Source organism: Typopeltis vanoorti, chromosome 21 (assembly GCF_054136105.1).
Source record: "Typopeltis vanoorti isolate ZY-2024b chromosome 21, IOZ_Tvanoo_1.0, whole genome shotgun sequence".
NCBI classification, from domain to species: Eukaryota; Metazoa; Arthropoda; class Arachnida; order Uropygi; family Thelyphonidae; genus Typopeltis; species Typopeltis vanoorti.
In genome coordinates this window covers 11,965,380-11,984,238 of record NC_143569.1, presented here as the reverse complement: position 1 = coordinate 11,984,238, position 18,859 = coordinate 11,965,380, and the positions used below count along the sequence as shown (strand labels likewise).

The 18,859-nt window shown below is 35.6% G+C and overlaps 1 protein-coding gene across 5 annotated transcripts in view; it reads left to right on the top strand.

Annotated features, from left to right (window-relative positions):
* Positions 1-18,859, top strand: part of mRNA-cap (RNA guanylyltransferase and 5'-phosphatase mRNA capping enzyme) — a 450,753-nt gene that overhangs the window by 154,456 nt on the left and 277,438 nt on the right. For all 5 annotated transcript variants that reach the window (XM_090411578.1, XM_090411577.1, XM_090411573.1 and 2 more), the window contains one exon: positions 12,360-12,390. In XM_090411578.1, coding sequence (XP_090267704.1) covers positions 12,360-12,390 — 31 coding nt within the window. The remainder of the gene's footprint in view (positions 1-12,359; positions 12,391-18,859) is intronic.

Genomic DNA, 18,859 nt, shown 5'->3' with positions numbered 1-18,859 from the left:
TTTTGTTTAGAGCGTGGTTAGATAGGTTAATTATGTTATTGATACCTGTGGGTGATTGGTTGCTCCTGTTGTTTCTTGCTTCTGGTTGGTTGTTGTTGTTCACTGTGGCAAACTTTGAATATGGCAGCTGGTTTTGTCGTTCTTTGAAATTTGGAAATTAGGTTTTCTATCTTTGTTTGTTGGATGTGGTTTGCTGTGTTGTCCGTAATCCTTTCTAGGATTATCCAGATAGCTGCGTTTAAGTAGCTAGACAGCTCCGTTTTTTCTTTTAGTAGCTGGTTTTGTGTAGCGGCTAGGTTCTTTCTGGTAGCTTGGATCTGCTCTCTCAGTAGTACTTCCTCCATGCAGTGGTATATTCTTTGTGCCTTTGTTGAAGTAAATTTTCTCTTTAGCCTGATGCAATTAGGAGTGATATCGCTGTCCCTACACTGTTTTAAAAACGCCAGTCGATTGATCAAATTTGAAACTTGGATTTTCAGCTTATCGTATTTATTACATCGCTTGTGGGTCGAATCTCCATGAATTATCGTAATCCTTTCTTTTAGGGTTACACGGTGATCAGCATTAATTTTAACAATTTTATGGAATTTACAACCGTGTTGTAAATAAAAAAAAAACTTTTTTTATTTTCCCGATGTTTCGATCTTCACATCAAGATCATCATCTAGAGCGTACATAAATATACAGGACAAGCTGAGTTACAGCATTAACTGTAAGCTAGAGAAACAATGATTTGATCACATGTTATTCTACTGGCATGACCTCTGGTGGAAAAAAAAATAAATAAATAAAAAATTTAATAAAATAAAATAAAATAAAAAATAAATTTTTACATCAAGCTAAATTCTATTTTTACAATGACAGGAATAAACATTCTTTTAGATGGTTTTCTTTCAGAAACAATTGGTGTCCTATTTTTAGTATTACAATTCTTTTTTTGATTTACAATACTGGATTTTCTACAGTCCTGTTTAGAGTTGTTCTTAGGAAGGTCGAATATATACCTTCCATGTGTTTGGGATTTTTAAACTATCATTGTTGTTCAGATTGGGGTGGTTACTGATAATCTCACAGGCTTCCTTGAATTTCCATTCATACCATGTTTTAGTGTGATGTAGACAGCTGGTGGTTTTCCAGTCTGTGTAAGGTATTCAGGGCATGATCAGAAAGGCCAGCTTCACCATAATTATTATATTTATGAATTGACTTATTATATGTCACTTCATAAATATAATAGGACAGATTTGCAGCTATCTCATGAAATGAGGAATTAGGTGGAAAGGAGATCAGTGCTGCTCTGGCACTGCTTAGGAAGTATCTAGCAGAAGCAGTATCTGAGTGCATTCTTAAGGTCAGGTAAAGTAAGATAGGTGTAAAATGGATGGTGAGGCATGTAATTTGAAAGAAGAACAAGATGAGTGGTAATAGTTGCCTGAGAAATCACTTGCTTGGTAAGGGTAGCAAAAGTGTAGTTTGAGCAGCAGTTAGCTAATTGGGCCATAAAATATTTGAAGAAGTTGATTCGATATGTGGCTAGTAGAAGAAGTAGTGATTATGGAAGTGTGATATTGGTTGGTGAAAATTGTAGAATGATAATCATTGAGGAGGATATAATGAAGATGTGGGATGAGCCTTTCATAATGGTATTTCATCTTGAATGTAATGTTATGTAGAACTTGATAACGGTGGAATGGGAAGATGATGGGGAGGGCACTGATGGCAAGTGATCAGGAGTTATGTGAGGAATTCAGATAATATCAATAAGGCTGTAGAACATGATAGTAAATTATCACATATCTTGAGGCAATGTTTCAGGGAGTTAAGAACAGCATTAACGTACTGTTTAACATGAGTCTTGCATCGGACCAAGTTTTAAAGGGGTAAAAAGAGGGGGTAAGTTATTCCACTTCATAAAGAGGGTGATGAGACTTAAACTTCTAAATTATAGGCTAGTTGAAAATATATTCAAGATATCTCTTCACCAATCATATAATCTGAATCCCATATTTGCCCAAATCTTAAAACCTTGCTTAAGGTTTTAAAATTTGGGCAAATATGGGATTCAGATTATAAAGGGAATGCATACACTGTGGTATATTTAGATTTTGAAAAATCCTTCGATAGATTGATGAATGACAAGTTGGTAATTAAATTGGAATAGATGTGGCTGGATAGTAGATTAGTTCACTGTCTAATAGGTATCAGCAAGTTGTGTATGGAGGAGTGATATCTCAGAAGAGGAAAGTTACTAGTGGTGCGCCCCGAGGGCTATGTTTGGGCTCTTTGCTATTTAATTTGTACGTAAATGATACTGGGAAGGGCTTGAATGGCAATATATAGTTATTTGCAGATGATGCAAAGTTGGGAAGAATTAAAGGAGTAGAATGGATATTGTGCATTGCAAGAGGATTTGAATAGATTGAATGAATGGGAAGATGAGTGGGATAGTTTTACATGGCAAAGTGTAAGTTTTTAAAATTTTACAAAGATGGGATTCAGATTATATGATTGGTGGAAAGATATCTTAGAGTAGGTGGAGGAGATGGAGGATCTAGGGGTGTAATAGTGGATAGGAACCTGAAATTTTGGTGACATTTTGCTAGAATTATGAGGGCAGCACAGCAGATTATGGCAATGATGTGGCAAACAGTGATATGTAGAAGTAAGGATGTTATGCTTCCTTTGTACAAGGCTTTGATAATACAGCATATGGATGTGGACAGATTTGGTCACCTGCTTTTTAAAAGGATAAAGAGATGTTGGATTGGGTTCAAAGACAATTGACAAAGGTGATTTCTGGCAACTGGAATGGTTGAGTATGAAGAAGAAGAAGAATGACTGTGAGAATGTAAATTGGAGTGTATAGTAGATAGAAGAAGAATGAGGGAGGGGAGGGGGTAGGAATATGCACATAAGCTGGTAATGGGTTTATTACCAGATCAATATAAATGAGATTTTTCATATACAGTGGTACCTTGGTTTGCAAGCACAATTTGTTCCGAAAACGTGCTCGTAATCCAAAGCACTCATATATCAAAGCGAATTTCTCCATAAGAAATAATAGAAACTCAGATGATTCGTTCCAAAACTCAAAAATATTCATATAAAAATGATTAATACAAAATACATAAAGTAATCGAATTTATTAATTACATCACAGTTACATATTACAGTAATTGTATTGGGTAGGACAACTTTCATTGTCACTAACGGAATCGCTGCTATCTGTTGACTAGTTTTCTTTTTGTGCGACTTTAACAAGAAACCTATCCAATGACATTTGCGGCGGCTACTTGCATGCCTTGTTCATGCTTCCCGATGATTTCTTTCTTAACTTCCACCGTAATCATCTTCTTCTTCTTACCGCCTTCCTTTTCAACCCTTTTCTTCATTGGGGGCCATTGTCGTAGTATAGTTAATAAAGAACAGTCACTACATTTGGACACAAAATAAAAAAATGCTTTATGCACACACACGTGGTCACAGCACGAATGTTGACTATACGAATGTTGACTGCGCATGCGAGACGATTACCACAATCCCCGGCGGCTTGTGATCACGTGACGCTCGGCAGACAAAGCGTATAGGTAATACAGTACTCATATTGCAAGACATCGCTCGGTTATCAATTTAAAATTTATTAAACAATTTTGCTCGTCTTGCGAAACACTCGCAGCCCAAGCAGATTTTTTGCATGCAGAGTGGTGAATGATTAGAATGCTTTGCCCAAAAGTGTGATAAGTGTGGAGATAGTGAATGCGTGTAATTTCTGGTATGATGAGCTGTGTATATGTGTGATGGTTCTTTTGACTCATTGGAGAACTAATGATGATGATAACATTCCATATGTCAAACATAGCACATGTTGCATGTGCAGAATATTTTGATAACCATTTAGTAATTGTACAAATTTGTGATTTCTTAAGAGCAGTAATATCTGGTCTAAAAATGTGAACATGAGTTCTTGTTCACATTTTTAGACCAGATATTTTTTACTTGTGCATTTAAAAAAAAAAACTTAGTGCCCCCATTCTGGGTTAACTCTACTTCAAAAATACAAAGAAAATAAATGAAAGAAGCTACCATTCAAACTTGCATACATTCACATCTCATGAAATCACATATATGTCATCATCATCAAATTCCTGCCATCTGCCTTCAAGGGGTGTACAGGATATAATAGTACTACATGAAAAATTTACATCATTAATAACTTCCTATCTGCAATTTTCCTCCAGATCAGTCTGTTACTTGTCAAGACTCCAATATTATCGGATTTTATATTTCTGTCGTCTGAGGCACTTTGTACCGTATCAATCCACCTATATCTTGGTCTTCCTTTGGGTCGTTTTGTTGTCAACCTGGCAGAGAACACTTGTTTTGCTAATCTTTCTTCGCCCATTCTGTTTAAGTAACCATACCACCTGAGATTAGCCCTGCTAACGCATTCCTGGATGATGACAATGTCAAGTTCTTTCCTGATATCCTCGTTTTTAATATGATATTGCCATTGATGCCATCTGTTCACGCCTCTAATCTTTTTCAGGACTCATATCTGCGGTCTCCATACTTTGGTTAAGTGTTTTACTTCTGACCTAGCTCTCAGATCCATAAGTTAAAACTGGTTTGAACATTGTCTTGTATACAGCTAATTTAGTGTTCTGACTATTTTCTCTCTTATTCCATATGAATTTATTCACTTGACTTCCCACCATACCAGCTTTGCTGATTCTGTTGTCTATTTCTATATTTAATTTACCATCTTCACTAAAAATCGTGCCTAAGTAACTGAAATGTTTTACTTGTTCCACAGGTTCTCCATTCACAACACAGTTGACCTTTTCAATGATTCTTCCTATTTTCATTGTGTTTGTCGTTTTAATGCTGACCTTCATACCATATCTATTACAACAGTTATTCAATTTAGTCAGAGAATCTTGCAGACTTGTAGCGGATTTATTTAGAAGTATAACATCATCCGCATAAAGCAAAGAGCTGACATTAACATCTCCAATTTTGATATCATGTTTAACACCACTTTCCTTCATAATGTGATCCATATAGATAATGAATAACAGAAGGGATAATGTACATCCTTCTCTCACACCAGCTTTAACAATCCTCCATCCTCTTTAACCATCTTCCAGTACTTCCTTTAATTCTAACTGCTGACTTACAACTCAAATAAAGACTACGTATTGCTTGATACAATGCCCTATTGACACCATATAACTGTAGCGTATTGAATAGCTTCTCTCTTGACACCTTGTTATATATGCCTTTTCCAAATCGACAAAACTTAAATACAGATTTTTGTTATATTCCTATGCTTTCTCGACTATTTGTCGTAAAGTGAAGATTTGATCCTGACAGCCCCGATTTGGCCTGAATCCAGCTTGTTCTTCATCCAGCGTTTCTTCCACAATTCCTCTCAACCATTTCTCAAGTATACTTGCGTAGATCTTGCCAGGAACACACAGTAGGAAAATACCTCTGTAATTCTTACATTCAGTTTTATTTCCCTTTTTATATATGGGTACTATGAGAACTCTACCCCAATCATCGGGAATTCGTCACTCTGTCCAGGCTTTCTGAACTATGAAGTGCAGCCACTGTAAGACTCTTATACCACCATACTTCAGCATTTCTGGTCGAATATCATCTACTCCTGCTGCCTTTCCACATTTCAAGCCTTTATGGAGGCTTTTTCTATTTCAAGTAAATATGTATTCCTGACTGCATGCCTGGTCAGTGTTTTTTACCACTGTGCTGTCATCACTACTTGTTTCATTTAGCAGTTTTTCAAAGTAATTACTCCATACTTCAAGAATATCTTTTTCTCCTGTTTTCATGTCACCTTTATCATCTCTAACTCCTTTTACAGCACTCTTTTGTCCATTCTTAAGCTTCTTCAACAACCTCCAGAATATTTTGCCATCTTCTTGATATTTATTTTCTATATTCTTGCCAAAGTTTTCCCATTACACTTGTTTAGCTAGTTTTACACAGTGTTTAGCTTTCTTACATTTGCCACTGTATTCTCTAAGAGCACAAGCTGACTTATTTTCCAGGAACTTTTGATATGCTTTCTTCTTTCCCTTCACTGCCTCTTTAACTTCCTGTGTCCACCATGGAGTTTTAATTTTTCTATCCTTGCAGACAACTTCACCACATGCCTCTCTAGCTGAAACAATCAGGGCTTTCCTGAAGGCTTGCCACTGAATCTCCAAGGTTTGATTCCTGTTCTCTAACTCTTTCATTTTTTTTTTCAATAATCTTTGTGTATTTTAGTCTACAGTTCGCATCTGAGAGCTGCTCAACTTTTATTCGCTTTAAAACTTTAAAAGAAAAATGTTCTTCTTTTCAATATGAAATTCAGTTGTATCCTGCTCAAGACTGAATGGTGATCACTTCCAATTTCAAATCCTCTGTATACTTTGGTGTCCTGCACCAAAGGACAAACATCACTATCGACAATAACATAGTCAATGAGACTTTTCTTATTCCTTACCTCTTCTCTCCATGTGAATTTGTGCACATTTTTATGTTGGAACATGGTGTTAGTAATAACCAGTCCATGTCCTGAGCAGAAATCCAACAGGTATTTGCCATTATTATTTGCATTGCTCTTTTCTCCAAATTCTCTCAAGATATTTTTGTATGTCTGACAATCACTTCCTACTCTGCTATTTAGATCCCCAACAAGGACCAATGTTTCCTTTTTCATTGTGTCAGTTGCTTTTTCTAAAGCCTCAAAAAATTCCTCCACTTCCACCTTAGTAGAACCTTCTGGGGCGACCATAGGCACAAATAAGTCGCATTGTTCAATTCCCCATTCTCATATTTGCCCACATTACAGCAATATATTACAGCATTAAATACAAAATCTAATATTCAGACTGACTGCCATTCAAGAAGATTAGCCTCGTATTTTGCATTGAATGCTATAGCTTCTCTTTCTTTTCCTTGATTGTCATTGCCTGAATATTAGATTTTGTATTTATTGCTCAGAAAGATCTCGCTAGTTTTTGTCTTTTTTGTTTCAGCCACCCTTATAATGTCGATCTGGTACTTATCTAATTCCTCAGCTAGCTCCATTTCTTTGGCATTCAGGCTTCTTATGTTGATAGTATCGATCTTTAACTCTGGTGATGTTGAGTTGGGGTATGTTTTCAGATTTGTTCCAGTAGCTGACTTTTCGCTGTTCGCCCTGTTCCCTGGCAAAAACAATGGGGGCTTTGTTTAAAAGGGCGACGCACCAGACGGCATGAAATTTTGTCATGTTGTACCATAATTTTTTTTATTTTGGTTTAACCAATAAGAATACAATTTGGTCGGCTTAATTCCAAATTGCTAGCCCATTCTCGTTCGTTCAGTATCCAAGTAGATACCCAACAGGGTGCACCACGAGAAGGTGAGGATTAGACATTAGGTCAGAAGCCCTGGTTGGTTTTCCGCAATCCTTTAAAGGCTATTCGGAGGTCTCCTCTCAATTATACAGCTTTGACCCTTAAGCACCCCTGTGTCTTATCCTTTAAATTAATCCATTAACTCATTAAACCCATTAAGAGATTGAATCTTAAGACACCTTATAACTTATCTATGCAAGCACCAGTATGTACTTCAAATCAACAACAACAACAACAAAAAAAAAAAAAAAAAAAAAAAAAAAAAAAAACATTTTAATTTATAAGCTTCCTTAAAATCATATAATTTAACAGTTATTATCCTTTATGGATAAATCTTCGGAAACTATAGTCACTTACCTCCTACACAAATTTTGATCTTTCTTGATTTTCACACAGGAGAAAGACTAACACAAAAACTGCTCTCTATATCACCACACTATAAGTCAAATTTTTTCCTAAACTCTTAATCATACAGTGCTGATAGAAAACATTGTTATATTGTTGTTTCTTTTACTTTTCTTTAATTTATATTTTTTTTATTGTGTTCTCCTACTTATATCACATATCTCATTCACAGTTAAATCTATCCACACAATTTGGTCGATTCTTAGAAAGATTAAGTATATTAAATAAATTGACAAAGGGTAGACTTCTGAATAGAGTCTGATCCTCAGCAATGACAGTCTGGAGTTACCTCCTGTTCAGGTTCTGGCAATATTTATTTGATCAAACTGCGCCATCCACATCTCTATTTCAGAAATTCCTCTTAACCAAGGACTAACCCTCAGAAAATATACTAAGTAAATTTATCTGTTAGTTATTCTTTATCTCAATCTTATCTATCTCTCTTAAAATACTTTAGTTTGCAGTCGTGGTCTCTGTCATATAATTCACTCCCGCTCATATTCAAATATTACCAAGCGGTGCATTGGATTCAAATCAAGGCACAAAACAGATTAAGATAATCAAAATACATTTATTAGATTCCAAAGATTACACATTTACAATAAAAAAACACTCAATAGGAATAAGAGTTATCCCAAATTATAAGATTAGACATAGCAACTGTAATTCACATATCACATCTAAGAATAGGCTCATTTCACTAGACTATTTCATTTCACAAAATTCTAGCTAGCATCCTTTAAATATCTTTACTATCTTACACATATTCTTAAAACATTCACATCGATAATTCTATAGATCATTACTTATAGCAAATTAACTACTACTCATTCAGACAAATATTAAGGAAACAGCCTATAGAATCTAGACATTGGTATCTAAATCTTACTATAGTCCTTCTTCCAACAAGTTTAGAGTTTTGTAATCTAACATCTCGTTTCTTCCATAACACAATATTCTGTTCTTTCTTAACAGAGGAATTATAAAAGGGTTTTACATTACCACATTCCTGTAACTTATTCCGTCTATCCTTTCTTTATAATTTCCCTCTGAATGTTCAATCTCATCCTTGGTGATTAACTCACGGGCTAGGTTTGGCCTTCATTGTTCTGTCCTTCCATCGCGTTCTCGACTGGAAACAGCATGACTTAAATCAATCCAAGTGAATGTATATGTATGTGGTGGCCAATTTCTTCAGGCTTACTCGGAAGAGTACCTAATATTTCTTCGTCTATTCTTTCTACCTGACATCGCAAACCGACAGCAGAGAATAGCTGCCCGCTATCGACTAGATCTCGAACTGGAACTCTTCCCAACTGCACCAGCAACTCCAGATGAAAAAACCTAAAAAGTCCTGAATGGGGGGGGGGGGGGGGACAAACCCGTTTTATACCTCGTATCTCTAGTACCCTCTTTCACCCAAAACTTCTGCCTGACACTTTCTTTTTTGCCCCCGGCTCCTATTTTCATTCCTATCTTCCTTAGTACGCGTGCCGCATCTTCCCGGAAAACACTGTGTGCGTTCCGTTTACACTTAAGCAATTTGCCGTCGGCTATACAATTTATCCGAAGTTGTCGTTAATGGACTTTGATCTTTCGTTATTATGCTCTAACATATATCTTGAGAAACTTCTTACATTTTAATCTTTTTGCAAATAAATGACATCTTTCACCTTTAAGATGTATAATCAGTATAATTCTTTAAACAAAATTGGTATCTTCACTTATTTACAAGCATTTTTGTTATTGTTTTAGCTAAATTTGTTGGATCTTGAAACAAAATAATTTTCCTAGGAAATCCTTTCATTCAAGATTTAACAACATCTTGTCTTCATCCAAGCCAATTCAATAACTTGATTCACTATCTTCTATATGAAGGTAATAGCTGGCTCATTGAATAAGTTACTAAACAAAATCTCAACTGTTTTATCACTTTACAATGAATTACTATACATGAAAGTCTCAGTAGCTTTAAATCACCTTGAAGACTGAGAATCCTGAACGAACTTCAATGGACCCATTCCTACATGGACTGAAAAGCAATAAAGTTCCTTTCAGTTTTAATTTTACTTTTGAGAGAAACTTGTGACATGAAATTAAGAATTATCTACACGTTAGCACAAGAAAAGTATATTTGATATACTGCTAGATATTTCTGTTTGAAAATAACAAACTATCATCAGTGGCTAGACAGGAAACGGTTTTCTACAAGGTAGAATACAAACAATTGATCGTTCAAAATTAGAACAAACCAAGTTATGCTGTTAGGCACTTAATATATTTTAGACCATGCCACGTTGTCATGAGGACATAGAAGTCAGTATTGTATTCTAACATTCTGGTTGTTAGAATTATTATTTTAAATTTAGTAACTAAAAATAGTTGAATAGCAATAATTAAGAAAAATTTTTAAAAATTTGTAGGCTACACAACTGACGCTATTCAGTTTTGCTAGTATGTGTTTCTAATTCTGTTATCAAGTTTCTGTGAAAATTAGCTTTTCTGTCAACTTTTTGAAGGATGCATAGGATATTTCGTGATAAGCTAAATACTTTTTTTGCAACACAGCTTCAGTAGATATTATGAAAAGGCCATATAATACCTTCTCTAAGTTGCTTTTGGAACTCTGGGAAAAAACAAGGCATATAGGAGAACTGTTAAGAGAAAGTCAGGCCAACCTAAACAACAGCATGGAGAGGCCATTTAAAATTGCACCAAACAAAATTTTTATATATTGAAATGAAAACAGTTATATAATAATTCTGGATAATGGAGATCAGTTTTTTGTTTTTTTTTACAGATAAATAAGTTTCCATATATATATATATATATATATTAACTTTTATATATATTATGGTGTATTAAGTGATTAGAGTTTCTGAGTCTTGGCTATTTTACTGTTCCTGGGACTGTACAGTGTCTACAATTTCAGTCATGAAAACATATTTTAAATAAACACACACACACACACACACACACACACACAAAATGAGTCAACAGCAGCTAAATGTAAATAGTATGAGTACGGCAAGTTTTGAATTGAGCTTTCATATCCATTTCTGCATCACCCTCTCTTCATCTGTCAATATAGCAGCAAAAATAAATTAATTAAATAAAATAAATAAAAGTTTTTTTTTTCCCGAAATTATTCCAATTTCTTACATTCTCAAGTCTGCAGTATTTTGCATATCAGTTGTCAAACTTTTTTTCCAGATATGCACACTAATTCTACATTTAAAATGTTGGCATTATTTGAATGAACAATAATACTGAAATATCAGAAAATTTTATTTTCAATACTGGTTCAGTAATTTAAGACTAAAGCGGTGATTTGATTATGATAATTCTTGATTTTTGGTATTTGCTCTTCTTTTTTATGTCACAGAAGTCCAAAATTAAGATATCTGACTGGATCATTAGTAATAATTCTGGTTTGAAATTGATTTGCATACCAAAGAACTATAGGTAACTGTTCATATTTGGATTATATCTTTAGTGGTCAATCTAAACTCAATATCACTTAATTTTTTTGTTTTGCAAAGTTTAAAATTGACTGCAAACCTTATTCTTTTTTGAGCTGCTTGAAGGGTTCATATTTTTCTTACTCCTTGTTTTAAAATGTAATTCATGCATATATTCTAAATTATTATCGGTCCACTAGTGTTCGATTCCTTATGTGACATCTGCTTTGGACAATTATTGCACTTATCCACCTCTTCACTTTTACATTTGTTAAATTGTTTTCAAACTTTGGGTTGATTTATATTATTTTTGAAGTTAAGTAAAAATATGAAAATTACAAAATTAAAAAAAACAAAATATATATATATATATATATTATATATATATATATATATATAAATATTTATCTTGCCAATATTTTATCACATGTGGTCTAGATTTAAAGTAAAAATAACTTCACACACATCATAGTATGAAAGTTCGTTGACTACTTGTTAAACAAATGAACTGCCTGATAAGAAGGGTAATTCTGCAAAGAATCAACTTGGAAGTGGCTAAGCATAATAAAAATGTATCACACATGGCTGTTTCATTTACTTGATTTAGAGCCATATCATTCATATATGGCTCTAAATTTATATTCATATAAATACAATAATGATATTATTGTATTTAAAACAAACACAAATCAATGCATTCAGTAACAAATATTATATTTATTGTAGTCATTGATTCATAATAAAATTTTAATTATTGTGTGTGTGTGTGTCTGTGTGTGTGTATATATATATATATATATGATGAAATTCTCATTTTAGTAAAATTATAAAAAAAAATGTAGTAAACTGACACATTTCTCTTTCATGTGAATTAGTTTTTGGAGTAGATTGTTTGCTATAGCAAATTTCCTTTAGAACAGTATTTTACCAGTGAGGCTTCTTTTAGAACTTTTAGTTATAGTAAGTGAGGTTGTTATTGCTAGAATCAATTTAAATAAATTAATATATCTCTAAATTTATTCACTAAAGAAATATATCAGTTATTTTTATTTATTTTTTTACTAACAGTGTCTTACTCTTTTAGTGTCGACGCTGCTGTGAGCTGTTTTGCTAAGGTAAGTATCAGGAGTGTGAAAACTATATTGATCATGTTTTTCCATTCAAGGTCACTAACATTATAATTTACAGTGCAACATACATTTTGCTAGACTTTCATCAGTCAGTGCTCTTAATGTTATTTACCTGTTTAGTTGGCCATGACTCGAAGTGGCTTGAAAATTTTTCATTTGATTTCTAGATCAGGGTTTCCTGAAGATCTAACATATAATCCACTCACAGTACTAATGGATTAACTATTCACATCCTTTCTTGGGAGTTCATGGGATTCACATAAAAAAATAATAATAATAAAAAAACTATGAACAACATAGAGAGTCTCTATACATAATTATCATGAAAACGTTGTGTAGTTGTATTTAAAGCTGTTCTTTCGTTTATTGCATTTTTGGAGAGTGAGTGTTTGCAGCGTCACATGAACGCCAGTACATGATTACAGCTGAATCACTATCTGGGAGGTTGTAGCTCAAGTTATTATTCAGATGTTCAGGATTGAGGATGATTTCCCTAGATTCTATGATTTTTCTCTCCAATTCATCATGGCAACGAAATATTTAGTAGATCTGTCCCAGCGCACTATATGACTTGGGTTTTCATGAATTATATATATATATATATATATATAAAATTGTAAGTGCCGGCCTAGTTGGCCAAGTGGTTAGTGTATCCGCTCTCCAGCCAAAAAGCTGTGGGTTTGACTCCTGCCATGGTCATGGATGTTTGTGATTATCTGGGAAAATACTAGTGGTCATGGTCGGCGGTAGATGGCATTGGTGTAGGTAATGAAAGTAGTTGTAGTTGGTGGATTGAGAGTTGTAGATTAGGTGCCCTCCCTCGATGAGTCTTTGGACTCCCTGGGGGTGTTATGTAATAATAATAATAACGAGCAATTCGTTCGTAAAGCAGCTGTCCAGTTAGTGGAGTTGCAACATTTTAAAAGAGGACAATGAGTGCATTAACTTTATTCCATTGTATGTATTGCTCGTGTTTAATGGCTAGATCAGTTTAAAAGTACTATTTCTCTCATAACTGAAGTTAAGCAAACCTGAGCCCATTTAGCATTGATGGTGGGGGGAGTAACCACCTGAGAATACTGGGTGATTTTGACAAGTGATTTCTGGAGCAGTGTGGCTGTGGAGTGATTGTTGAAAAGCAGGAGAGATGTTTGACTATAGGAGTGAACATGACCAATATATGGAAGGGAATTGAAAAGAAGCACAATGATTGTAAATATCTCAATGTGTAGGTTGTTGTAGATGTATGGTGTAAATTCCGTAGACAAAATAACTTTATATAAGACTGAAATTGCACTTGAATAGATTTGCATTCATTTGTGTGAAAAAGACAGAATTTTGCCTTTCAGTCGGAAAGTGCAAAATCAGGTAACTAGAGCTATTTGGATGGGGTTTTCATGTTGGAGGCTTAATGGATATTTTACAACACTCAAAAAGAATTAAAATAGAATTTAATACTTCCTATATTTCGTCCTAGTCACTGGGACATCTACGGGATTACAAAAACAATTAATGTAACATGCACACACAAATCTTACAATACTAAGCCCAACCATGTGGGTGACACTAAAGTCCTATCTAGGTGGAGTGCCCTCTAAGGGCGGTAGTAGGTGGCCTGGAATGTAAAGTGGGACCTCTGATGATGAGTGTTTCCCAAATCTTCAGAAGCTTAATACAACCGTATTTGTTAAGGTTTGGTTGGTTTCTGAGAGCTGCTGCTGCTTCTAAGAAAAAGTCTCTCTTTCTTGAATTTGCTGTGGTGGAGCATGGTGGTTTTCTTCCATGATACTCTGTGAGTGGTGTCCAAAACGTGGTCAGCCAAGCCTGAATGGCCTTTGCATATGTAAGACTTGTGTTCATCCAGGCGGATGGATGCTGATCTGCCTGTCTGTCCAAAGTACGCCAGCTTACAGGAACAGGGTACTTTGTAAACTCTAGGCAGCGAGAGAGGAGGGAGTTGATCTTTCGTAGAATGGATAAGGGTAGCAAGTTTGCGGTAGGGCTTATATGCTGTGTGTGTAGGTTGTACTTTTTTAGTATCTTGGCTATTTTATCAGATCTGCCACGGATGTAGGGTATGGTGATGGCATTTTTAAAATCTTGTTGACGAGAGGGACGGGGAATGGGGGAGGAACTGATTATTTTTTTGATACTGTGTTCGCTGTAGCCATTGGAGAGGAAAGTGTTGTGTATGTGGTTAAGCTCAGTAGTAAGGGTGGTTCCACTGGAACAAAGATTGTGGGCTCTCTTAGTAAGAGTGTTGATGATGCCATATTGTTGTCAGGGGTGGTGGTGGGAGAATTTGTGAATGTATCTGCCTGTGTGTGTGGGTTTTCTGTATACAGTGAAGGCAAGTGTATCATTAGGCAGGCGTGTGACTAAGGTGTCTAGGAAGGGTAAACAGTTGTTCTTTTCCTTTTCCATAGTAAACTGGATTCTTGGATGTAGGCTATTAAGATGACTGAGGAAGGAGCCTAACGTGTCTGGATCATGAGGCCAAATAGAGAACACATCATCTACATATCTTAGCCAAATAGAAGGTTTGAGTGGGGCTGAGTCTATGGCTCGTTTTTCGAAATCTTCCATATAGCAATTGGCAAGGGGGGTGAGAGGGGGGGGGGACCCATGGCAATTCCCTCTATCTGCTTGTAGATTTTTTTCTTCCAAGAGAAATACCCAGAGTTAATGGCAAAGGAAAAGAGATCTAAGATGTCAAAGGGAAAAACGTTTTCTAACAGAGATAAGGTGTCAGTTAAGGGAATATTGGTAAACAAAGAGGAGATATCAAATCTTATCAATATGTCTGTATTATTCAAGGTTAAATTTTCTGTGAGGGCTTTAAAGTGGGTCGAGTTTTTTATATAGGAAGTGGACCTTCTGGTTAGGAGGATCAGTGAGTTGGCCAGCTGTTTAGACAGTCTGTAGCAAGGTGCATTGGTGGCATCTACTATAGGTCTGAGTGGGGAATTGGGTTTGTGAATTTTTGGTAAACCGTATATTCAGGGGGGGGGGGGGGAGTGGAAAGGTTTAAGTTTTTTCGTGACGTCAGAGGGCCAGGAGGTTACTCTTTTAAGTAAAAATAAATATAAATAAATAATAAAATCAATCAGCTAACGTCTTTTTATTCCCGTATACTCCCGGGAGTAGGCGGGGCCATTTAGCCCTATCTAACTTTTGGAGACTGAGTGGGCAGTTCAATCTCCACTGGTACCCAATCAGAGACAGATGGCCCAAGGCTATCACTAATTAAGCGGTACGCAGTGAAGAGAGACGGCTCAAATGTGCCGCCATCTCGTGGTCCCTAACCCTAACACAATATATTTTTAATGTCTGAAATAATGTGGGTTCTACGGTCGATTTTCTTGAGTTTACAGGACGAAAAACCCGAGTTTCCGGGAGGGAAAACCTGCTTGCCCGTGCCAGAGATCGACTAACTCGGAAACCGGTCGAAAAAAGGCTTAGAAAAATTTCCTCTAGTCGCCGACTAGACTCGAAACCAAGTCTTCCTTCGTGCGGCCAAGTGCAGCGGTGTGCAAACGCCACATCCGCTGAGCTACACAGGCTCTTACTTTTTTAAGTAAGATTTTTAATTTCTTATTCTGTGTTTTTGTGGGGTCGTGTTCTAGCGGGATGTAGGTAGCGCGATCGCGGAGGATAATGTTCATTTTACGATTGTATTCAGTGGTATAAAGAACGACTAAGAGAGCCCACAATCTTTGTTCCAGTGGAACCACCCTTACTACTGAGCTTAACCACATAAACAACACTTTCCTCTCCAATGGCTACAGTGAACACACTATCAAAAAAAATAATCAGTTCCTCCCCCATTCCCCGTCCTTCCCGTCAACAAGATTTTAAAAATGCCATCACCATACCCTGCATCAGTGGCAATCTGATAAAATAGCCAAGATACTAAAAAAGTACAACCTACACACACAGCATATAAGCCCTACCGCAAACTTGCTACCCTTATCCGTTCTACTAAAGATCAACTCCCTCCTCTCTCGCTGCCTGGAGTTTACAAAGTACCCTGTTCCTGTAAGCTGGCGTACTTTGGACAGACAGGCAGATCAGGCTTGGCTGACCATGTTTTGGATACCACTCACAGAGTATCATGGAAGAAAACCACCATGCTCCACCACAGCAAATTCAAGAAAGAGAGACTTTTCTTAGAAGCAGCAGCAGCTCTCAGAAACCAACCAAACCTTAACAAATACGGATGTATTAAGCTTCCGAAGATTTGGGAAACGCTCATCACCAGAGGTCCCACCTTACATTCCAGGCCACCTACTACCGCCCTTAGAGGGCATTCCATCTAGATAGGACTTTAGTGTCACCCACGTGGTTGGGCTTAGTATTGTAAGATTGGTGTGTGCATGTTACGTTAATTGTTTTTGTAATCCCCATAGATGTCCTAGTGACTAGGACGAAATATAGGAAGTATTAAATTCTATTTTAATTCTTTTTGAGTGTTGAAAAATATCCATTAAACCTCCAACAGCCTCTACACATGTATTTGGATGGGGTTTGGGGTGGGGATGCAAATAAATGTACTGGTACCCAAGTGAATGTGAACGAGTTAACAAAAAAAAAAAAAAAAAAATGCTGAATATAATTTCTCAATCCTTGAGTGACAGTTGCAAAAATCAGGGATAGTTATGGACTCAAGAGGATATTGCAAGAATATACCAGAAGTTTTTGATATTGGTTAGTTTTGCATGGCTAAAAGTTATTGACATAGTTAGACTTCATTCAGAATGATGTAGTTTTAGGGATGTGATGTGAAGACTGTTGTTATATTTTCAGGGATGATAAAACAGGAGAAGGGAGAAACAACTTATTGTTGATGATAGCAGAATTGCAGCTAAGTTAAGTTGAAGTTCAGTAGGCCTAAACATTTTGTGGGGGAGATATGGATGAGGCAGATTGGTTCACTTATTATAGAGCAAACAATTATTATCGAAGAATTCAACAATGGGAAACATAGATTGAAGGAAGAAAGGATATATTGGAGTGGAGAGGATATGGAATTTATTGCAGCTACTGATATAGAAGTACCTGAAACAGCATGTGATGGAGGGGACAAAGAGTTAGGTAGTGCTGCATCTGGTTAAGGCATTGGGATTTGTCTGTAACCATTGTATCTTGACCTGACAGGTAGCTAAAAATATGGAATTTTCAGTTTATAAACATGTGGAAGTATATATAGAATTACAGAGTTGATGGTTACAATGAACTTAGGATACAGTTTGTAGGCATGTGAAACTACGAGAGTTAGATCTGGGCAGTGTAGAGGAAATGAACAAGGAGTGCTTTAGGGAACTAGTATACCTAATTCCTTTGAGCAAGCTAACTCAGGTAAGCTTTACCTGTGCTAGCCTGAACAAAGATTTACTCATTTTTAACAATAAAGTAATAGTCGAGTTGGTAAAGAAAATGGCCACACCATGATACTACTTGACTTCGCAAAGGCATGTTGCTATTGTCACTCCAATCTAACACCTGAAGTTGTTAAATTGGAGCAAATGGAGATGGATAGGAAGTTGCTGATATGGATAAGAGGGTGATTTTCAGATAGACACCAAAGAGTGTGGAGTATCTTACTTTAATTCAGGCACACAACATATTTATGCTTTAATAAATTGGCTGATTTATGTATTAAGCAATCTTATAACAAAAAAATTGAGATATCAAGATTCATTTCTAATAACGTAATGCATTTTCTTTTAATATGGGAGACTTATCATGAAATTTAATTTTTTGTTACAATTGAATTTACTTGTCTTTGTATTCACAAAGAGAACAAAAATTATATTCTTAAATCATTTTATAAAATTTTGAAGTTGTTAAAACAGTTTGCAACTTTAATTTGCCAAAATTTAGCCATATTTTATAATGAGTGTTTTATAATGGTGAAACACTTGTTGTAAAATATGTCTGAAGACAACGTGCACTGAGTTGATGATTTTTTGAGTTCAAGAACTGCACTTACCCTCCCTATCGGCCAAGGTGGATGAAATAGTGAGACCAAATTGCACTTCTTATCCATGTTATTGAATGGATGTTGCAGAATCATATCCAGATTTAGCTGGATGTATATAGACATCATGGCTGGTTGGGGGATTATTTTTGGCCAACACATATCAGGAAATTATCTTTTTTTATTTTTACTTAAATAGGCTGCAATCATATAATAAAACTATTTTTCTTACCTGAACATTTATCTTGCACCTTGTTTCATCCAGCAAATATTGAGAAAGCAGTGAAACTAATAGCAACAATTGTTGTTTTAATTTCATGAAGATTGAAATGAAAATTTAGAGAGAGGAGAGTAAAAAGTTATAGGAATGAATTCTGAGAGCTAAATTTTTCTTGAAGTGTTTTTCTTTCAGATGGTGAATAACCACCAGAGGATAAAAATCTAGAAGGTTTCTATTTTTTTTATATATTTTTT